Source organism: Natrix helvetica, assembly GCF_964273705.1.
Source record: "Natrix helvetica genome assembly, chromosome: 2".
Classification (NCBI taxonomy): Eukaryota; Metazoa; Chordata; class Lepidosauria; order Squamata; family Natricidae; genus Natrix; species Natrix helvetica.
In genome coordinates, this window is record NC_138552.1 from 17,325,120 (window position 1) to 17,349,153 (window position 24,034).

Sequence of the window (24,034 nt, forward strand, 5' to 3'; positions counted from 1 at the left end):
CTGAATTTTGATCATATGACCATGGGGATGCTGCAATGGTTGTAAGTGTGAAAAATCGTCATAAATCACTTTTTTCAGTGCCGTTGTAACTTCAAACAGTCACTAGATGAATTGTTGTAGGTCAAGGACTACCTGTATTAACGTTGCCAAGTTTGGAAACCCCTGTTCTAGGCTGGAGTCCTCTTCCCTCTGTCTCCCAAGGTTATCCTCACAGCCCTTTACACAATATGATACTGTTGCTAAAATAAAGCAAACACAGCGTTACTAGAAACATAAATTTTAAAACTTGAAGAATAGTCATATTCTGTTCTGCTTTGGTAAACACCAAACATTGAGAAAATTTCAGACAAACCTGAATAGCTTCAGGATCTGAGGATGATCAGGAGACCAGAAACTGTTAAGAGTTTATTGCATAAATTCAAATCGAGAAGCACACACAGATAACTGATGCAGCAGGATTCATTAACTTATTTATATACATAAAAATAGATGAATAAATGTACAATACCAACAGGTGATTCTTCCAAGTAAACACAAGGCAGGAGAGTTACAGGCAAACACAAGCAGTTAGTTTCATTTCAGCAGACAAGCCCAGGCAGACTGTTAGTTTACTTCTCAGAGCAGCAGACTGCTTAAGTTTCTGTTTCAATTCTTTGCACAGACTCAGATCTGCTTAAGCTCCCATTGGCTGACTTTGTTGCTATGCCTATTTGGCCGACCTTGTTCCCATGTCTCTCCTTGTTCCCATGTCCCTCCTATGAAGAGAGATTCAAGGAGCCATGTAGTCTTTGTATCAAGAGAAGATAACTATCGAGGGAAATTATAGGGCTGCTCAAATGTCTAAAAGAAGAAATTCAAGAAATGTTTTCTGTAGTTCCACAGTGAGGGATGCAGAATAATGGATTTTCCTTAGAAGAAGGCAGATTCTCCTTGAATGTTAGAAAAAGAATTATTGACAGTAAGACGTAAGAACTAAACCCTCAGAGCAGTAGGTAGCATTTTATTGGTTACAATCAAAGGGAAGCAATTTATACAGGAGAAGAGATATCTGTTCCTAGGAATTTACAATCTAATTTCATCTTAATGGAAGAGAGAAGAAGGTAGAAAAGGAAAGGGTAAGAAGTGAAGACAAGTGAATAAACACTTGTACATACCTTACTGATTGTAATGTACAAGTTGTTCTTAATCTGGATGTATGAAAGGATAAAGACTCGGTCAGTTACAAGCCATGGTAGCTAATGGCCATTTTATTGTTATTTTATTTTGAATGCTATGATTTCATAATGTGATTTTCTTTCAAAGGTTTGTGGCAGGTCGTAACCGACTCTGTACTGTGGAGTATTTGTGCCTATGTTCAACGGCTGATTGTCGCAATTTTTTCAATTCTGTAGAAGACCTGCAGTATCTGCCAGATGTTGCTTCCAAATTTGTGCAGTTTTGCATCACATCAGAGGATACATCAGCATAAATCTCCATATACATGTCCTGAATGTGGGGCCATTTGCAGATCAGTCCACTTCCAAACTCATGTCACAAAGAATTGCCTGCATTATACAAGAAGAGTTGGATTCCGGTTAGTATGAATGACAATGATTTAAAACTATTCAAATATATACAAAAATCACACTCCATTGGGACCGGAAAGGAAGTATTCCTCTCCTTCGTCACTATCTTGATCCTCTCTTATCTTGCTGATTAAGAGGGTAGGAGCATCATGAGGGATTTTTCTCATCATAAAAAATATTTTTTAACTTCCAGATCAAACTAACTGCTGTCTCACAGAGGATCAGGTTTCACAGGTAGTCCTCGACTTACAACAGTTCATTTAGTGACCGTTCAAAGTTACAACGGCATTGAAAAAAGTGACTTAAGGTTGTTTTTCAGAGTTACAACCTTTGCAGCATCCCATGATCATACGATCAAAATTCAGATGCTTGGCAACTGGTTCATATTTATGACCGTTGCAGGGTCCCAGGATCATGTGATCACCTTTGGTGACCTGATCAGCAAGGCAATGAGGAAGTAGATTAGTCACTTATGAACTGCAGTGATTCACTTAACAACAGTGGCAAGTAAGACTGTCAAACTCACTTAACAAATGTCTCATTTAACAACAGAAATTTTGGGCTCAATTGTCATAAGTCGAGGATTATCTGTACCTATAACTTTCATTTTTGCTTGTTAAATAGTGATTTTGGAAGGGGGAGAGGTGTTTCCTCAATCAGTTTCTTGGAACAGCCCCAAGGGCTGCTTATTTGATCACAGCCTTGGACTCTTCCTTCTGTTCTTCAGGACCATTCCTATGCCCTCTATACTTATACAAACGTACCATTATACAGCATTTTACACACTGCTTAAGATTTAAGGTGATGATTGTACATAATGGTAGCATCACAGTTCTCCAACTGAGCTAAAGTATCACAAGTCAGTGCCCAAAATTTTCTGGGGAAAATTTTGGCGTTCAGTGCCATCTTCAATGCAATAAAAATATTGCCCTCTGCATCTCAAGAGGGCAAAGTATTCCATAGTGTAGAGCAATGTTTTTCAAAAACAACTTTAAGAGGGTTGGGCATGCTGGCTAGAATTGAAGTCCACCTATCTTAAAAAGTTGCCTAATTTGAAAACACTGACGTAGGAGGAACAAATGGTTTTCACTTCCTCACTTTACACAGGATGGACTAAATGTTCAGCAACTTTCTATGTGTCACGGGGGCTGATCTTGCCAAGAAAGTTTGGTTCAAAATGCCATTCTATGAAAGCTGGTTTGTTTTTGCTTGATCATCACGTAGAACTTATAAAATATGGTGATGCTTTCATTGTCTCATACTGCATCCTGAGAACAGGGAATACATACACTATATTGCCAAAAGTATTCGCTCACAACTGAGTCTGATTTATGCGGATGGGTGAGCGAATACTTTTGGCAATATAGTGTAACTTGCATAGTTTGAATCTAAGCCAATCGTAACATTGAATCTAAGCCAATTGTAACATCTATCCCGTTGCAATTCTATAGCTACATATTGCTGACACTTAATTTTGCTATACCCTAAATTTAAAAAAAAATCTCAGCCATAGTTTAATATCACGTGGGAATAGCTCAGCTCTGGACAAGAAGTTTCCTGATAGGGAAGGAAAGATGTACTGTCTTATTATTATTATTCCCTCCTCCTTTTAAATTCTACTATATTTATTTTCAACCAGCTGATAACACAGCGTTGTCTGGGTATTTATTTATAGGGGGAAAATATCCGGACCAAACGTAATTTCTAAATGTTGGATTTCCCCCCTTACCAGAGGGAGCCCCCTTGGGTAATACTGTGAAGGTGTTACCATGGTAACTCCACTGCACTGTACAGTAGAAGCCATTTGAAGGCACAACAGGCTGTATCGTAACAGAACACACCTTCCAAGGGGTGTTAGGGGTGTCTTACCCCCACAGTATTTGTTTCCAGACAGTAAGTCATCTGTGTACCAAGTTTTGTTGAAATTGCTCAAGGCGTTCCAGAATTATGCTGGAACACACACACACACACACACACAGATATATATAGATATATGAATGATATTGTATTTAAGTTGTAACCATTTTTATCAGCTGTGCCAAAGTCAAATTGTAATATTTAAAACCAACAGAGCACATATCCTCCGAGGCCTGAGGCGTGACTTTTCCTTACTGCTACGGATTCTCTCAGCAAGCTTCTGATCACGCCTGGCTTCCCTCACCCAGCTGTGTCTTTACATCCTGCACAAGGAATGTTAGGGATCATCTTCTCCCACGTCATACAGCTGCCAAAGAGCAGATGCCTTGGCTGTCTCTTCTTTTGTACTGCTGGAAAGACAATTGTAGATCTTTTTTTAAAAAATGAGTAATGGTTGCGGATTTGTTTCACTTCCACGATGTCTCCCTACTCAGAACTGTGTTTCATGGTGGCTTGTTATTTTAGGAAGGTAAAAACTCTTGCCCTATTCGTCTCTGGAGATTCTCAGTCATCCAAATCATGGTTGTCCCAAAGGTGTTTTTTTTTTCCAAGAAGCAACTGGACTTTCTTTGTTTCTCCTTGGATGTTCCATTTCTCATCCAAGAACCTGCTTCAGTTGTGAAGAAGCAAAGAGGCTTCTTGGGCGAGAAGAGAAATGTCTTCAAGGAAAAACAAACTCCATTTGCCTCTTGGAAAAAAAAAACACTTTTGAGTTTTGCCATCTCATTGCTTTCCTTTCAGCTACAATGAGAATCTTTCCAGTCTTGATTGAGGAATTCATGCTTTCTTTTCTATTTCTTTTTAACGTGCCCAGTTAGAAATCTGGGTAGACAAATTTTGCAATATCATTTATAACCTCCGTCCTGGAGGGGGAAAAAACTGGCCAGTGCATCCAGCAAGGCTCTTAACTCTCTTATCTTTCTTACAGCTGTGTCCATTGCAACGTGGTGTATTCTGACGTGGCTGCACTCAAGTCTCATATTCAAGGTTCTCATTGTGAAATCTTCTACAAGTGTCCTATTTGCCCAATGGCATTCAAATCAGCACCCAGCACCCATTCCCATGCCTATACCCAACATCCTGGAATCAAAATAGGAGAGCCCAAGTAAGTGTCCTTCTTGTCAAATTCCAGAAATTATTGAAATTATCAAATGACATTCTGTGTGCTTATTCTCTTTAAGAAGTATATCCTAGATAATAGTAGGGCTCCCCCACACACAGGCCATTTGAGAGGCAGGAAAAGGCACTTAGTATAGGTAGTCCTTGACTTACAATCATAATTGAACCCGAAGTTTCTCTTACTAAGTGAGCCAGTTGTTAAGTGAGTTTTGCTCCACTTGATGACCTTCCTTACCATAGTTGTTAAGCGAATCACCACAGTTGGTAAGTTACTAATGTGGCTGTTAAGTGAATCTGTTTTCCCCATTGACTTTGCTTGTCAGAAGGTCGCAAAAAGTGATCACATGACCTTGGGAGACAGCAGCGGTCATAAATATGAGTCAGTTGCCAAGCGTCTGAATTTTAATCACATAGGGATGATACAAAGGTCCTAAGTGTGAAAAACAGTGATAAGGCACTGTTTTGGGGGGGCTGTTGTAACTTAGAATGGTTACTAAATGAACTAAATGTACTTAGTAAAAGGTTACTAAGTCGAAGAAAATCTGTAATTCATATTGCTAGAGCTGAAGGGGGCGTGCTGTGCCTTTTAGACAATGCAATTGTGAGATAAGATGTATAAAATGTGTATAAGACATTTCAGGTTGAAAATAAGCTCTTGCAAGGTTGAAGCAATCTACCTCTAGCTTAAAAATAAATTGAATTTGCATTGTGAATTGGAAGGTTTTTCTCCCTCTATTTAGATACTACAAATGGGAAAGGTTGAAAATTATTTTGGATGGAAAATAACCAATTTTGGGGAGTTGCACTAAGACTGTTCTTCGATTCTGGTTCAGGGCAAGGCATATAAAACTAATTATTTTGAGAAAATTTCTGTTAAATCAGAATTGTTACTTCCTTTTCAGTTGTGTATGGGTGGCCTTTTAAAATTTGACATTTGGCTCTGACCTATTGAGTAATGTTTCCATCATAATGCTTTGTGTGGGAGTTAACTTCCAATGAACCATTTTGTATCCTGCTGAATCAGTTAAGGGAGTGTTTACCCTCGTTCCCCACTTCCCATCCCTGGCTTAGCTATTAGCTGCAGTTGTAATTGGAGAGTAGGCAGAAAGACGGAAATTCTGTTATGGCCAAATCACTGGACCGAAGAGAAAGATAATCCTGCATTACACAGGTGGCAACAACCGAACCGAAGGACAGGAAACTGCTGTGCCTGGAGGACAAATGACATTCTTTAGAGCACGGGTGTCCAACTTTAAGACTTCCCAAAAGTGTTTTTTTTTTTCAGGAGGCAACTAGACTTTCTTGTTTTTTCTTTTGAAGACGTTTCACTTCTCATCCAAGAAGCTTCTTCAGCTCTGACAGGATAGTGGGGAATAGAACCTTAAAGACTCGTGGAACTTCAACTCCCAGAATTCTCCAGCCAGCCATTTTTATACACATAAAAAACACACAGCTCACAGTGGGAGTTATCACTATAGAATTCAATACAATACAATACAATACAATACAATACAATAGCAGAGTTGGAAGGGACCTTGGAGGTCTTCTAGTCCAACCCCCTGCCTAGGCAGGAAACCCTATACCAGGGATGGCGAACAAGTTCGACAAAAAGAGCCAAAATTTTAAACTGTGAGAGTCAGAGAGCCACACCACGCAGTGACCTGCCAAAACAGACCCGGAAGCAATGTTCCCTCTAATTTTTTTTCGATGTGAGCAGAAAAGTATAGTGTTTGAGCGGCACATTTTCATGCCTGAGCACCCGAATTTTTTTCACAGATGTCACCTAAGACAACAACGAAATCAGTATTATTTGAAACTCAAAGTTATGTTTCTTCAAGGTACCCGCTTAATTCAAAGTGTTATATAATATCAGTATCACTTAACAACGCTCCTGCTTAGCAACCAAAATGTTGGCTCAGAAACTCTGGCATTTGAAGCACGCAACTCTTAAAGCTGTCAAGTTACAAGACCCTTGCACCCCTAACCCTTTAGGGAAAAAAACCCCCAGGGGTCTTCAAACCTGACAGCTTTAACACTTGTGGACTTCAACTCCCAGAATTCCTCCTCCAGTCATGTTGCAGCGACGTCATCTGCGTGGATCTGCTCCATCTTTGCTTTCTTCATTGTGGGCAGGGCTTCTGCTGAAGATGCCGACGAGTACGAGTTGCCACCAGAATAACTGCTGCTACCTCCTCCTCCTCCAACAGAATCACCAGATTTGCTCCTGAGCTCAGCGCTGGGTTACCTCTGCCCCCTCCCCCTCCTCCATGCTTTTGAGGAGCCATGAGGCTTTTTTTCCCCTGCTCCCCCCCCCCCCCGCCTTCCTACTGGCTCCTGCAGCCTCATGGCTCCTCAAAAGCACGGCGGAGGAGGAGGAGGGGGCAGGGGTAACCCAGCGCTGACTGAGCTCAGCTGCTCCAAGCGGAGGGGAGGCGCCGCTGCCACGCGCGCAGATGCCGGCTGGAGCTTTGGCGGCTTCATCTCAGCCGCAGCGCCGGGCGGCAAATCCAGCAGTGCTGCCTGTTAGAGGAGGAGGAGGAGGAGGTGGCAGCAGTTCTTCCGGTGGCGGTGGGGGCTTTGGGGCTTCACAACTAGCCTCAGTCACCCCGTGCTCCTCAAAGCAAGTCTGGGGAAGTCCTTTGCAGGCGGCCCGTTCTAGCTGCCTGCAAAGGACCTCCCCAGCTTCTGAAAGGGAGCGCGCGATCCGAGCCACAGTATACTAAATAATGATAAGAGGCAAAGAGCCTCATTTATTTTGGCCGGGAGCCGCATGCGGCTCGCGAGCCGCGTGTTCGCCACCCCTGCCCTATACTGTTCCTGACAAATGGCTATCCAACATCTTAAAAACTTCCAATGTTGGAGGATTCACAATTTCTGGAGGCAAGTTGTTCCACTGATTAATTATTCTGTCAGGAAATTTCTCCTCAGTTCTAAGTTGCTTCTCTCCTTGATTAGTTTCCACCCATTGCTTCTTGTCCTACCCTCAGGTGCTTTGGAGACTAGTTGGACTCCCTCTTCTTTGTGGCAGCCCCTGAGATATTGGAACACTGCTATCATGTCTCCCCTAGTCCTTCTTTTCATTAACTAGACACACCCAGTTCCTGCAACGGTTCTTCATGTTTTAGCCTCCAGTCCCCTAATCATCTTTGTTGCTCTTCTCTGCACTCTCTCCAGAGTCTCTACATCTTTTCTACATCATGGTGACCAAAACTGAATGGAGTATTCCAAGTGTGGCCTTACCAAGGCAATGTAAAGTGGTATTAACACTTTACATGAACTTGATTCTATCCCTCTATGCAGCCTAGAACTGTGTTGGCTTTTTTGGCTGCACACTGCTGACTCATATTTAAATGGTTGTCCACTAGGACTCCAAGATCCCTCTCACAGTTACTACTATTGAGCAAGATATTGAGGAGGCAAGGTTTTGCATGTTGCCTGCATCCCACAGATGGGGCTTCCCTTGTTTGAACGGTCCAGTTTCTGGCATGCCATGGACCAATCCCAGCCACGGACCAGGGGTTGGGGACCCCTGACTTAGAGCGCTTTTTAATTTAAAAAAGGGGGTTGCAAAAGAAACCTAAAAATGTTTGCTGGTATCCTCACAATCATTTTTGATAGCTCTTGACCTTGCAGAAGGAGCGATGCCTGCTTCAGATGTCGTTTCAAGCAAAATATCAGTATGCACCCTAATGGTAAATGGCTGATGACACCTCCTGATTAACAGCAAAACAAGTTTGTGCTTTGTTGCCTCTGGCAATCTAGAGGCTCTTTGAATGTCATGGAAACTTCCTTAGAATGAATTTATAATGCAGGGAATGGGTCACACTCATTAGCCTCATGACGAATATCACTGTGTCCTTCCGGATATGTTCCTGGCCTTTGTATATGAGTTGAAAGACCTGTAAGGAATGTATGTCAGACTACAGCTGTGTATCTATGGAGCTAATATTGAGCCTTGGTAGCGCAATGGTTAAAGTGCATTATTGCAGACAAACGTGAATTTGATCCTGATGGGCTCAATGTTGACTCAGCCTTCCATCCTTCTTAAAATGAGGAGCCAGATTGTTGGGGGCAATATGCAAATAATGCTTCTAATATCACCTAATTAAAAGTAAAAGTTTGTCACTTTCTCAAAGCAATCAGTCATGTAGTCCAATCAAAATACTGTACAGTTGCTAGGTGACTTCAGTCCCATCCTGAGCACCTGCAGGAATGTCCTTGGTTCCCAAGAGAAAGTATTTGTTTTGACTACAACATCCCAACTATTTCCATTCCCCTGTCACTCTTCTCCAGTGTGTCAGCACTGGTCTCAGAATGGCCTCAGGCCAGCTTCAGGGTTGACAGGAGCCAGCCAGACCTTACTAAGCCATCCCAGAGCTCATCCATCCACGTGCCCAGGCGAGGAGCGCCGAGGTTATCGATTGAAAAGCTGGCGTCTGTGCTGTTGGCGGCGTGGCTTTTTGCTTGGCGATGTTGCTTTTTCTTTTGTTTTGGTTTTTTGGTATGGCCTTTCTTTTACCCGGCATATAAGACGACCCCTGATTTTTGAAATAATTTTTTGGTGTTAAAAAGTCTACTTACTGGAAAATACGGTAAGCCTAAAATGTTATTACTAACATACAGAAGTTAGGGTCCATACTGAGGCAGGACTGAAAGGTGGAGTTCCATTTTTCCTCCTTAAATTTCTCCAAATCTGGAGGCCAAGTGAATTTCTGTCAGCGTGAATCCTAATGTAAAAAGCCACGAGTGAGAACATTTCAGTCATGTCCATATATTCCATACGCATCTCTTACTTGGAGAAATGCATCTGAACAAATTGTAATACATTGATGTGGGGGCAAAGAATATACAATGTTGAAAGTGTCTTTTGTTGTTGTTGCAAGTAGCCCTTTCGCTTAGTCATGCTGTGAGCTAAAGGACTGCAGTGAACAGTCATGACTTCTTCAACTCTCTTTGGTTTTTAGAATAATATACAAATGTTCCATGTGCGACACAGTGTTTACCCTGCAGCCGTTGCTGTATCGTCACTTTGACCAGCACATTGAAAACCAGAAGGTATCTGTCTTCAAGTGTCCGGACTGCTCGCTTTTGTATGCACAGAAACAACTCATGATGGATCATATCAAGGTACCAAGTTGTCCAATTTTACTTGGAAGCAGCCCTATTGCATAAAACAATAAGGGGTGATAATTAATAATAGGGAAGTTATCAAGAGTAGATGTCAGGAGGCGGAAGGTACTCAACAAACACCTGAATTTAGCAGTGCATTTAGATCAGGAGTGTGTAAGGGTTCCAAATAGCATACAAACGTAAATCAGAGTCCAAGGCAAAGTATTGCTCAAAATTCCAATTTATTAAGAAAGCCATGTTGGCACATCTGGGAAAACCCGAATCTGAAAGCTTCCCGGGTTTCCCTACCCAGTTGAAAATTCAAGATCTTGCCCCCACACCTACAAGTCCATCACATGGTCCAATCTTTCACTGCCATGCTGGCAGTTTCACCCATCCATTTCCGGTCAGGTGCAGAGACAAAGGGTGACCTTGGCTTTCTAGAAAGAATTTTGTTATGACTACATAGCATCTAACTCCGTGCAATTCCCCCTCCCATTTTCCCACAATAGAAAATGCATAGCAGAATAATAGAAAGTGTGGCAGGCCAAAGATCCAAAAGAAAAAATGGCTGCAGGCCTGACAGTGTGTTGATTTCATTGAGGGCCGCATCAGGGTTGTGTTTGACCCCGGGGGCCAGGGTGGGCATGGCCAGCTTGACGTTACCCGTGTCGGGGGTGTCTGGTGGCCCAAGCGCTCTGTCAGCGAAAATGGTCTCCCGAGCTCCGTTTTCAGCCGCAACAGGCTCCTGCAGCCCTCTGCCCATGAAAACAGAGCTTGGAGGGGGGGCATGCACTCCCTCCCCCCTGAGCTCCATTTTTGCTGGCAAAGGGCAGCAGGAGGCTGTTGCAGCCAAAGATGGAGCCTGGGAGCTCCATTTTCACTGGCAGAGGCACTGCGGGCCAGTCTTTTGCTGTTTCTAGGGCGGCCCCATGGGCCAGATCTAAGCACCTGTGGGCAGATCCAGCCCCTGAGCCTTGGGTTTGACACCCCTGATTTAAATAAAAAGGATGAGGGTCCCTCTTCATTACTATGTCAACCATTAATTCACTGTTCCAGAACAGTACTGAAATTTGTGGTTCTTTTTCAAGCTCTGAATGCCTTCAACTTCAAACATTCAAATGGCGTGACACCTCGGGGACAATGTAGTTTCACGGTTTTGATGATCCTGTGCCATGATATTAGAAGACCTTATGCAAAGACACCAAAATCTTGTCTAAGATTTCAGTATTCTCACACAAAGTCTCACGCGATTGATTGTCACATGAGATTGATTGAAGGCCCAACTATTTGCACACAAGCCCATCATAAAAAATAAAAAAAACCTCGCTTGAATCTTGAATGTTCCATCCCCTCTAAATAGCAGATATACAATCTAATGGCCTTCTTTTCCTCCTCCCACAGTCCATGCACGGGACGCTGAAAAGCGTCGAAGGGCCACCGAACCTCGGTATCAATTTGCCGTTGAGTACGAAGCCTTCCATCCAGAACTCAGTCAGCCACAATAAAGAGGACTCGAAATCCATCAACGGGACGGAAAAAGCAGAGAAGAATCCCCCCACCTCTGTGAAGAAGGCAGAGCCCAAAAAAGGGTCTCACCCTGGCTGGACATGCTGGGAATGTGATCGGCTATTTACCCAGAGAGATGTTTATATATCCCACATGAGGAAAGAGCACGGAAAAGTAAGTTGTTGAGGGGTCCTGGGCGCTCTCTGAGCTTGCTTGATTTCTTGCAGACCTTTCGTTACCCAAACTGGGTAACATCATCAGTGCTAATAAGTTGTTGCTGTGAGCTTTCAAGGGACGTGGTGGCTCAGTGGCTAAGACACTGAGCTTGTCGATTAGATGTTGGATAGCCATCTGTCTGAAACGGTATAGGGTTTCCTGCCTAGGCAGGGGGTTGGACTAGAAGACCTCCAAGGTCCCTTCCAACTCTACTATTGTATTGTATTGTATTGTATTGATTAGAAGGTCGGCAGTTCGGTGGTTTGAAACTCCAGCACCGCGTAATGGAGTGAGCTCCCATTACTTGTTCTAGCTTCTGCCAACCTAGCAGTTCGAAAGCGCGTAAAAATGCAAGTAGAAAAATAGGAACCACCTTTGATGGGAAGGTAACAGCGCTCCGTGCGCCTTCAGCGTTGAGTCATGCCGGCCACATGACCACAGACACGTCTTCGGACAGCGCTGGCTCTTCGGCTTTGAAACAGAGATGAGCACCGCCCCCTAGAGTCGGAAACGAATAGCACATATGTGCGAGGGGAACCTTCACCTTTACCTATATGTGAGCTCTACAGGTAGTCTCGACTTAACAACAGATCATTTAGTGACGGTTTGAAGTTACAACAGTATGGAAAAGTGGCTTATGACCATTTTTCTCACTTACGACCGTTGTAGCATCCCCATGGTCAGGTGATCAAAATTTGGACACTTTGAAAACTGCCATGTATTTATGACGGCTGCATGGTCCCGGGGTCATGTGATCACCTTTGGGGACCTTCTGACAAGCCAAGTCAATGGAGAAGACAGATTTCCCTTAACAACTGCATTACAGGTAGTCCTCAAGTTATGCCCACAATTGAGCCCAAAATTTATGTTGTTAAGTAAGATATTTGTTGAGTGAGTTATTTTCTTGCCACAGTCGTTAAGGGAATCACTGAGGTTGTTCAGTTAGTGACACAGTTGTTAAATGAAACTGGCTTCCTCCATTGAATTTTCTTGTCAGAAGGTCGTAAAAGGGGAATCACCTGACCCCGGGATACTGCAGTCGACATAAATAAGAATCAGTTGCCAAGGATCCAAATTTGGATTGTGACCATGGGGATGCTGCAATGGTCATAAGTATGAAAAATAGACATAAGCCACTATTTCCATTGTAACTTTGAACGGCCACTAAACAGACTGTTGTTAAGTCGAGGATTTCCTCTACTAATTTAACTACAATGATTCACTTAACAACTGTGGCAAGAAAGGTTGTCAAAAGGGACAGACTCACTTAGTCTCACTTAGCAACAGAAATTTTGGGTTCAATTGTGATTGTAAATTGAGGACTACCTATATTTCATGACATGCTTAACAGAGTGGTGGGGCAGGATACATGTGTCATGAAAAATCTCCAGTCTGCACAGATGAAATGTTTACCCAATCCAGAAAAGATTAGATTTAACCCCAATGTTGTGGCCTGCCAGCAGAGCTGGCAGCAGATTCAGACAGTGAGGAGGTTGGGGAGGAACATGGGCCAGTCCTGGAGTCTGGGGAAGACTCTGATGAGGGCTCTGTCTTGGAGGCAGAGAGGCAGCCAGAGCCGTATGCCAGTTATCAGCTGCTTTCAGAGTCAGACATCAGTGAGGCTGATGAACAGCTGGAGCCTGTTCCCAGTGTGTGCATGTGCAGAGTTGCCAGATGAAGGGAACAGCTAAAGAACAGGGGTCGACTTGGGAGTAAGGCCACAGGGAGTAAGGACTGTGAATGGCCCCTCCCAGATAAATAAAAGAGGAGCGAAAGGGGAGTGGAGTTTGCAGGAGACAATTAGTTTGCTTAATTGGTTCTCTCCGAGACTCCTTGCCAAGGTTTGCAGTTATTGGCCTGGCAGCTCTCTACACCAGATAAGGTCTGTGACTGTAAATCCTCCCTTGAAAGACTTTGGTGGATGTGAATGAGCAAAATTCACAGTAAATTAATAAAAGGGGTTTTTGTCGGGACAAGGAGTTTTGCTTCATGCTCTAGGGAAGCCTGGGTTAGAACACCCAAATCTTTGACCTTATTTTGACTAAACTAACCCTTCCAATCAACTAAATCTCTCCATATGAAGGAAGTGACTTATCTGAATACTATTTGGCTTCTCTGAGATTACAAGAGCCCAGCAAGAATATTTTTGTGGGGGGGGGGGGTACTCCCATCTGTGTCTTATGTTTCACCCTCTCCCTTTAGGCAGAGAGGAGCCGGGGGGGGAGGGGTGGGGGGGGGGAGACCTCCTGAAAATGTCTGAGCAGTGCTGACCACAATCATACCATTGCATTTTAAAATCTCTTTGGTGGGGAAAAACATGAAAAGACAGGAAGTGAAAAGGCAAGTACAACTTCCTCTGTAGCAGTTGTAAGAACTAAAAGAAAAATAAATGCTGTGTGATAGATCCAGACACCTGTGTTGCCAAAGCTTTAGAAATCGACTCTTTTGACAGCATTGAACAAAGTGTGAAAACCTACCATTCAGTAAATGAAATTAATTGTTGGTTAAAAACAAGTTTTGCCTGTGCATTTTTCTCTTGCATTCCTTATTTAGTGTAACGCACAAGTAATAAAATAGCTTCAGAGATAAGTTTGCAGTTAACCAGCCTTTCACAGTTTTTAAGAATCTTAGGCTACAAGTTCCATTACATTAAATTATATTAAGATACATTAAATTATATTAAATTACAGAATATCTCTCCAGCATACTAAGTGGGATTTTGTAGGGATGCATTTATTTATTTATCCAAGGAGATGAGAGATTAAGAAATATGTATGTATGAATGAATGAATATTTGTTACAGAAAGCCCATTTGCTCTAGTGCAGGGGTGTCCAAACTTGGGAACTTTAAGACTTGTGGACTTCAACTCCCAAAATTCCCCAGCCAGCATGGCTGGCTGGGGAATTCTGGGAGTTGAAGTCCACAAGTCTTAAAGTTCCCAAGTTTGGACACCCCTGCTCTAGTGGCTAAGATACCAGGCTAAAAACCAGGATGCTGTTCTAGTCCACCTTAGGTATGAAAGCTGGTTGCATGATTTTGTGATCCTGCACTTATGGGGGGGAAATCATTATTTTTATTCCTATGGCCACCCATCTTCAACAAATAGCGGGTTGGCAAACAGCAGAAAAACAGATAGTGATAGCTGGATAGGTAAGTAGGTGCAAAGATGGATGGATAATGGATGGATGAAAGGAGAGACCCACCCAACCAGGGTAAACAAAACAAGATACAATTAAAAATTATCATTAATAAAATAATCACGGCATCTCAAGAATTCACAACACCAAATGCATGCATGGGGTTAAATAATATTCTGGCCCTAATACCCGAAGGAAAACTGGGTATTCACAACCATACACATACACACACACACAATTATTATTATTAAAATATATATGCCACATGGCTCTAAGCACAACGGAAAAAAAGAAGAGTTACAGTTAAAACAACACCCACAGGGCACTCAGTGATTAAAAGTAGCTGCTGTTCTGTTAATGAAGAAAACCTGCTGTACTTGTTGACATCAAATATTAGTCATTGAGAATGCAGATCTGTTCTCTTTGCTCAGTAAAACAGCTTCATAGAACAGTGGATCAGTTCTAATGTATCGTCTGCATGATCCAGGTTCTGGGTTTTATAAACATCACAACCCAAGTCCTAGCTCTTGTGTAACCTGAGTGCTACGACACAACGCATGCACGAAAGGGCAAGGTTTCCATCCCAATACAGCTAGTTCTCGGTGAATGACCCTAATTGGGACTGGAACTCTGCTGCTAAGCAATGCAGTTGTAACATGACAAATCATGCGACCGCATTGACTTGGGATGACCGTTCTGGCAGTTTTCTAGTTGCAATCACACCCGGTTGTTGATGTCACACAACCGCAACTTGTGATTTCCTCCCGGCTTCTCCTTTGATTTTGCTTGTTGGGAGATAGCAATGAAGGTGACAAGCACCTGAGTAACAATCATACGAACAAGGAGTCATTACGACGGCCACAAGTTGGAAGAGCGTCACAAATCTTCATGTTCAGCATTCTTGTAACTTCGTGTGCTTGCTGAGCAAGTGGTCGCTGAGCAAGGACTACCTGTAATGTCACATTGCCCCCCACGTCCCTATCTATGAGATTAAAACCACACCTTTATGCCTGCATAACATTTTCTCAGGTGTCCGTTCATTATATTGTTGAGGGGTGGGAGCTTCCAGAATACAATACGGGTACTCTTCGACTTACGACCACAATTGAGCCCAAAATTTCCATTGTTAAGTGAGACATTTGTTAGGTGAATTTTGTCCCGTTTTACATCCCTTCTTCCCACAGTCGTTAAGTGAATCACTGCAGTTGTTTAATTAGAAACCTGGTTGTTAAGTGAATCTGGCTTCCCCATTAACTTTGCTTGTCAGAAGGTCAGAAAAAGGAATCCCAAGATCCCGGGACTCTGCAGCCATCATAAATACGAACAGTCGCAAAGCATCTGAATTTTGATCACGTGACCACAGGGCGTCACTATGAAAAACGGTCATCAATCACTTTTTTCAGTGTCGCCGTAACTTGAACGGTCACTTAAATGAACTGTTGTAAGTCGAGGACTACCTGTAAAACTTAAAGGTTTCCCTGTCCAGTTGTTTTCGACTCTAGGATACAGTGCTCACCTCTGGTTTTGGGCCGAGGGAGCCGACATTGTCTGAAGACATTTTCAGTGGTCATGAGGCCAGCGTGGCTATATACCAAAGGCTAGGTGGGCAGGAGTTGGGGCAAGGAACGGGAGCTCACTTTGTTGCGTGGTGCTCAGGTCTTGAACCCGGGCTGAGTAGTTTCCAGCGGAGAGTAGAAAGAATTAACAAGGCAGGTTCCTTGCCATCTATGGAAATCCAATTGCACTTCTCCATTGTGAAAGCTTATGCAGATGATACCACTCTTAATGGCAGAAAGTGAAGAGGAACTAAAGAGCCTCTTGGTGCGGCTGAAGGAGGAGAGTGCAAAAGTTGGCTTGAAACTCAACATTAAGAAAACTAAGATCATGGCATCGGGCCCTCTCAATTCCTGGCAAATAGATGGGGAAGAAATGGAGGGAGTGACTGATTTTATTTTCCTGAGCTCTAAAATCACCGCACATGGGGACTGCAGCCAAGAAATTAAAAGTCGCTTGCTCCTGGGGAGGAAAGCTATGGCAAATCTAGACAGCATACTAAAAAGCAGAGACACCACCCTGCCAACAAAAGTGTGTATAGTCAAGGCTATGGTTTTCCCAGTTGCAATGGATGGGTGTGAAAGTTGGACCATAAGGAAGGCTGAGCGCCAAAGAATGGAGGCCTTTGAACTCTGGTGCTGGAGAAGACTCCTGTGAGTTCCTTGAAGGGACTCAAATACTTTGGCCACCTAATGGGAAGGAAGGACTCACAGGAGAAGAGCCTAATGCTGGGAAAGATTGAGGGCAAAAGAAGAAGGGGACGACAGAGAATGAGGTGGCTGGGTGGAGTCACCGAAGCAGTCGGTGTGAGCTTAAATGGACTCCAGAGGATGATAGAGGACAGGAAGGCCTGGAGGAATGTTGTCCATCGGTCGGACACGACTTCGCAACTAACAATTGTCAATGCTAGGGTGGACTACGCATGTGCAAGGATTAAGGAATATTTGCTGGGTGCTGGAAGAAGGTCATGGGAGGTGATAGAATGGCCAGGTATAGAGCAAATCCATTTGAAAGATGTATGATTCAAATACTGAATGGGAGTAGCAAATTATTTTCCCCTTTTCCCGAGCAAGCGGGGTGTGGGGAAGCTGACTCATCATTTTTTGTGTCTGATACTCAGTGAAAAGCCCTAGGCAGAGTAAACCTAATAAAAATAACGCCAGTTTTGCTGTCTAAGTGGGTTGAGGAGGAATGGGAAGAAGAAGGCAGCAGATGAACTCGTGGGAAATCTTGTGAAAATGAAATTGGCTCCAAGAAGTTAGCAAGCAACAAAAGCAGGCTTCCTACAGACCTGAGTCGCGAGGGGGGAGAGGCTGCAATGCAGCCTTTCTCAAACTCAAAATGCAAACTTCCTCAAAGAGGGAGTCAAACTATTCTCCAAGGCACCTGAGCGTAGAACAAGAAGCAATGGGTGGAAACTAATCAAGGAGAGAAGCATCTTAGAACTGAGGAGAAATTTCCTGACAGTGAAAACAATTAATCAGTGGAAGAGAAGTTGCCTCCAGAAGTTGTGAATGCCCCAACACTGGAAGTCTTTAAGAAGATGTTGGATAGCCATTTGTCAGGAACGGTATAGGGTTTCCTGCCTAGGCAGGGGGTTGGACTAGAAGACCTCCAAGGTCCCTTCCAACTCTGCTATTGTATTCTATTCTAAATTCCATGTACGTTGGATTCCTCATCTTCAGCTAGTACACCTTTGCCGATCAGGCCAGGTCATTATCAGAATCACTGTCCAACTACCCAGAATAATTGGTTGGTATAATAAAATGCTGGTTTAGTTTCTTTCCAAAGCTGTGAGTGAAAAGGGTTACACAAGAAGATGTTGGATAGCTATTTGTCTGAAGTAATGTAGGGTTTCCTGCCTAGGCAGGGGGTTGGACTAGAAGACCCCCCAAGGTCCCTTCCAACTCTACTATTGTATTATTGCATTATTGTATCTGAAGCAAGCAAATCCATCTTCCTCCACAAGCTCAAGCAACCTATGTAGCAGTGATGGCTAACCTTTTTGTCGCCATGTGCCAAAAGTGTGCGGGCGTTTTGTGCCTAGCAGGCCTCCCTGTAGCCTCCTGGGACCAAAAACGGGCTGCGGGAGGGGGGGGAGGCACCACATCATCCATTTTGGGCCTAGCAGGCCTCCCTGCAGCTTCCTGGGATCACAAATGGCCCACAGGGGGCCGCCACTCCCCCCTCGACCCCCGTGCATGGACACACATATCTCCCACATGAGCCCCGCCCCAGCGCATGTGCGGCAGAGAGACGAAAATCAGCTGGCTGGCTGGAGGCACGCACCCATGCTGAGTGGTGCGGTGGAGCTGAGCTGGGGCGATGGCTCAAGTGCCCACAGAGAGGAGTCTGCGTACCACCTGTGTCACGCGTGCCATAGGTTTGCCATCACATATATATATATATAGTATTCCTCCATTTCTCAAAAAACCAGTCCTGGAGGTAGGCTGAGCAAGACAGAGTGGGACTGAAGTCCTCCATTGAGTTTCTGCGATTGAGTGTGGTTATGAACCTGAATCTCTGTCTTCAGATTATACTAGTGCATATGTGCAAGGGGAACCTTTACCTTTACGACCCTTATTTGCCTTGGACTCATGTATATTTATTTCCGAAGAAGGAGGTCTATATCTGTAGGGTTTCAGATTTGATTGTAGAAAGATGCTTTGAACTCCCCACGGACAGCCAGATAGTATCTTTCAGCGCCCAATCAAGACTCAACATTAAACCACTTGCTTCCAGACTTATCGTGGCTTCCTTGATCACCTAATGGATGTTAGGACTTGACGGATGTCTCATATTCCCATTTTGGCCACACAAATCCAGAAACGGACTCTACAGGAAGACTGTAGAATAAAGAAGCATTGAAATAAGCCATATAGCAGAAGTCTGACAGCACGTTTCCTGGTTCCCAGTTTCCTTTTTCACCCCTACAGCTGGAGAGGGGGGGACCTGGAAAAGGATGCAGCTGTTTCAGGAGTTACCGAGAAAAGCATTGCATGTGTTCAGAAGTATCTTTTTGCCTTTGAATTTAAAGCACTGTGCCTGTAAGCCTAAGACAGGGGTGTCCAAACTTGGCAACTTTAAGACTTGTGGACTTCAACTCCCAGAATTCCCCAGCCAGCCATGCTGGCTGGGGAATTCTGGGAGTTGAAGTCCACAAGTCTTAAAGTTGCCAAGTTTGGACACCCCTGGCCTAAGACAATTGGTTACAGGACTCTGGGACAAACGACTCTGGCAAAAAATCTGACTGCAAAGAATGGGGAAAGGATGGCTTTGGCCTGTATTTAACAAGTGGGAATCATGTTTATGTGTTCATTCCTCTGCTTTTGGGCATCTGGTCTATATTAATGTTACTTCTCAGGGATGGTATTAAATTACTGTATTTTTCAGAGTATAAGATGCACCTTTTTCCCTCAAAAAAAGAGGCTGAAAATCTGGGTGCGTCTTATAAACTGAATACAGCATTTTTTGCCTCCCAAAGCCCCGCCCCCTTCACAAAAATGGCCGTGCAGAGCCTTTAGGAAGCTTTCAGAGAGGTCCTGGGGGCTGGGGAAGGCAGAAATGAGTGAAAAATGGGCCGTTTTTTGCTCAATTTTGCCCTCCCCCCCCAGTCCCTAAGAGTACTCTATAAGCCTCCTAAAGGCTATGAATGCAATTTTTTGGCAAAAAATGGACCCATTTTTGTGAAAAATGAGCCATTTTTTGCTCATTTGGGGGGGGCACCCCCCAGGAACACACTGCAAGCCTCCTAAAGGCTATCCATGTCTTTTGGGGAGGGGGGAAACAGGCACATTTTTGCGAAAAACTGGCCATTTTTGGGAGGTTTGCAGAGTGCGAAAACATTTTTTAAATTTGCCTCTTCAAAACCTTGGTGTGTCTTATACTCCAGTGCGTCTTATACTCTGAAAAATACGGCACCTTCCCTACCGGCTAACAAATGTGAGTGCTTGCGCCTGCTTGGCTCTCACGTGCCACATTCGCACATGCGCTCTGCCTTTTTTGCATGCGCTTTGCCTTTTAAAAGGGCTTAAATGGGATGCCATAGAGATGGGGCGGGTGGGCGTGGCCACCTGCGATTTCCGCTACCGGTTCAGAATACCACCTCTGTAACCTCTCCCTGACTTTGATGGGCCTGGGGAAGCAGTTGGGAATTGGGCAGTTGGTCGCCCCTGTCATTAAACAAAAGCTGCAGTTGTTAAGCAAATGCCGTAGTTCTTAAGTGAATCCATTGTCTGCAATGGACTCTTTTTTTTTTTGCCGGAAAACAGAAGTAAAAACCGTTTTCTATCGAAAACACCCCACGTAAATTGTACTTATGTGACTGCAGGACACTTACAAACAATTATAAATGTGAGCCACTTGCTGAGTGCCCAAAATGCTGTTATGTGACCTTGGAGATGGCCATCAGAATTTTGAATTTGGGTCTTAGGTAGCCCTGGGGAGGTCCGTCATAAGTTCAACTCGTCACTTGGCGTAAATCGAAGACTCTCTGTAGGTTATTATAGGTAAGGGAGAAGTTACGATTTTCAAAAACTATCTGGATGCGTCTCCCTCTAGTGGACATGGTAGGATCAGACACAGAAATGGCTAATTTCCCTCCCGTTTCTTTCAGAAGTTTTGTGTTAAGTTTGCAGAACTTCAATTCTGCACACAAATTGATTGCTTTGTAACTGGTGTCAGCCTAGCGCTGCTAAATTGGTTCCAAGAGCCGCTGGTGTTCAGAATGCTCTTTTTAAAGCTGCAGTCTGAATCCCTCAGTTGATGTTGAAAGGTTACCTGCTTCTTCTTCAATGTTTTCTCTCCTTTTGTTAAAGCAAATGAAGAAACATCCTTGTCGACAGTGTGACAAATCATTCAGCTCATCGCACAGCCTTTGCCGTCACAACCGTATCAAGCACAAAGGCATCAGGAAAGTTTACACCTGCTCGTAAGTTCTGCTTTTGAAAGTTTTCGTTTACGTAAAGCAGACAAATATTCAGCAGTGCCACATAGTAGCAGGCCAGATTTCCCATAGACCTTCAGATTTGCAAAGTCTTTGAATAATCATTGCTGCCCCCCAGTGAGTCTATCAGATCTTTATCTATCCAGGCCTACTTCAAAGTAATGGAGAAGGAGAGCTTTCATCTTTCGCGCATCTTGGCTAGGTATTGATTGCCTGTCCATCTTTGAATATCATTTGGATAATTCTGCACATTTGAAGCTCTCCGTTCATAGCCGGCTCTACGTTTTCTTCAGGCACTGCCCGGATTCCAGAAGAACTTTTACTAAGAGATTAATGCTAGAAAAACATATTCAGCTGATGCACGGCATTAAAGAACCCGACGTGAAAGAAATGGCAGAATCAACGAACATGGGAGAAAGTTCAGTCAAGGAAGACACAAAGGTGAGCTATCGCGTTTCTCATTGATGGGGGGTCATACGTCTGTGGAAGCATGTATCTTCTCCCCCCCCCCCCTTTTCTAGCAGCATCCACAGGAAGACAATAATCAAAACATTAGTCGTAGCAGTGCACCCCTTTTGTAAGTAGATCATAAAGACAAACTCTGCAGAAGGAAACCTTTATGGAAGATAAAGGATAACCAAAGGATCGTGTCAAACTCAAGCCCCGCGGTCCCGATGCAGCCCGTGGTGTGGTTGGATCCGGCCCGCACGGCTGTCCTGGAAACGGTAAGGGGCCAGCCTGTGTCGCTTCACCCCAGCCCATGGGATCCCAGCAGGCAGGCATGTGCACAGGAGGAGGCGAGCGCATGCGTACACAGGCCCAGTCCACCCCATCATGGCAGACACATGTGCGCATGCTAGGATAGGGTGGGCCGGGCCTGTGCACTTGTGTGCCCATCAGCTCCTGTGCACAGGCATGCCTGCTGGGATGGCATGGGTCAGACCTGTGCACACGTCCACTAGCTGCCTCCTGCACACATGCACGCCCGATAGGATGGGATGCGCCGGGCCAAAGCAACGCCAGCTGGCCCCTTACTGTTTTCTGGATAGTCGCGTTTCCTGGCCTTTCAATGTGTGTGGGGGGGAGGTGTCCAGCAGCAGGGGCTCCACATCTGGCCTTCCAAGAAGCAGACACGGCAGCGGCACTGGCTGCAGGCAGGCGGGGGGGGGGAGACACGTGATGCATACCAGGGACATGCCTGCCCCATTCCATGTGGCTGGGAGAGGGCCGGTGGTTGCCCGGTGCATCCATCCACGTGCCTCTCCCCTGCGCCTCTGCATCTGGCTACTGGCGCCATCGCGGGCCAAGACAAGGTGAGGAGGGTGTGGCTCTATCAACTTTAGGTTCTTATTTGTTGCTTCATTATCTATGATTTGACTTTGGAACTGAGCCCCATGGATTTAAAAGGTCCATGGTTCCCCTCCAAGCAAAATATATCAAGCACAGAACTGGCCCTTGGGACTTTATGGCTTTTTCAGATTATTCAATCTGCTAAAAAGCAGATTGAAATCATACAGTCTGCAGATGGGGTTTCCTATTCAGTATCCATTAGATATAGTTGTTCACTGTCTGCATGATGGAACATTTGCCATCTTTCCTGCCTCTTTTCCATTTTTCTGGAAACGGGCCAGAGGCAAGCTGTGCTTTGAGAACTAGCTTCGCTAGAAACAGATGTCCCTCAAGTCTACGCCACAGGTACAGGCCCCTGAGGTTTAAAAAAGGTTGTCCTTTAGGTCCATCAAAGTCCATGTAGTTTCCATCTCTCTACAACAGTGTTTCTCAAACTTGGCGACTTTAAGTCCTGTGGACTTCAACTCCCAGAATTCCCCAGCCAGCTATGCTGGCTGGGGGATTCTGGAAGTTGAAGTCCACAGGACTTAAAGTCGCCAAGTTTGAGAAACACTGCTCTACAACCTGAAGTGTATACCTTGGCCTCAAAGCTTTTGGTACAGCCCAAAGAATTCTTTCAAAATGTTTCCACTGAATTTTTATCTTCGGGGGCAGCAAATAATAATAATAATTAAGTCCATAGGGAATGATCATATGAACTGCATATAATTAAAATTAAATCAAATGTAGCTTTATTCCTGGCCCCTTCTATTTGTGTTTGTCCTGATCTAGCAGACTTGTGGACTGAGAAAAATGTTGCCCCTCCCTATTTTATCCATTTATAATCGGGGCCCAGAGGTTCCGGCCTCACCCTACTGTTTGTCTGGTATCATGTGTTTATTACCCTTGTAAAGGATACAACCAGGGATGGGTTGTTAGGGGTTTGCAGGGGTTCAGGAGAACCTCTAGCTAAGATTCTGTATAGTTCAGAAAACCCCCAAATCTCACTCCTGGCTGGCCCCGCCCACCCTTCCCTGGAGTCCCCACGCAGCCCGTTTTGGATGCGGGTAAGGGCAGGGTGTTCGCAGAGGCTCCAGGAGGGTGAAAAACGGGCCTACCAGAAGTTCGGGAAGGCCGGAAACAGGCACGTTTCCAGTCTACAGAGGGCCTCCGGCACCTGGGGAGGACATTTTTGCCCTCCCGGAGGCTTTAGGAAAGCCTCCTGAGCCCGGGGAGGGCAAAAAGCCCCTCCCCCTGTAGTGCAGGAGGCTGACTAGGCCACACCTACCATGGCCACACCCAGCCAGCAACCAGGCAGAGAACCCCTTCTTAAAACTTTTGATTTGGATATGGATACATAGGGATGCAACATATAGATACAACCACATGTTGTAAAGATAGGAATAGACGTTATTGTGTCTAACAATTGGCGAAATTCCTATCCTCCTAATCAACTATGACTTCCTCCTTAAAGTCATCCATAACATAAGAAAGCACATTTATTTATTTAGCGTATGACAAATGCGTGGACTTACATTCAGGCACATTGTGATGGATATTTTGTCCTTTGGGCCTGAAAAGGCCCGTTTCTGTTGCCATGTATGTAGAGAGCTAGGAGTCCTACAAGGATGCC

The 24,034-nt window shown here is 44.4% G+C and overlaps 1 protein-coding gene across 3 annotated transcripts in view; it reads left to right on the top strand.

Annotated features, from left to right (window-relative positions):
* Positions 1 to 24,034, top strand: part of ZNF532 (zinc finger protein 532) — a 73,127-nt gene that overhangs the window by 47,567 nt on the left and 1,526 nt on the right. For all 3 annotated transcript variants that reach the window (XM_081943618.1, XM_081943620.1, XM_081943619.1), the window contains exons 3-8: positions 1,392 to 1,573; positions 4,411 to 4,587; positions 9,566 to 9,728; positions 11,115 to 11,393; positions 20,945 to 21,057; positions 21,366 to 21,513. In XM_081943618.1, coding sequence (XP_081799744.1) covers positions 1,392 to 1,573; positions 4,411 to 4,587; positions 9,566 to 9,728; positions 11,115 to 11,393; positions 20,945 to 21,057; positions 21,366 to 21,513 — 1,062 coding nt within the window. The remainder of the gene's footprint in view (positions 1 to 1,391; positions 1,574 to 4,410; positions 4,588 to 9,565; positions 9,729 to 11,114; positions 11,394 to 20,944; positions 21,058 to 21,365; positions 21,514 to 24,034) is intronic.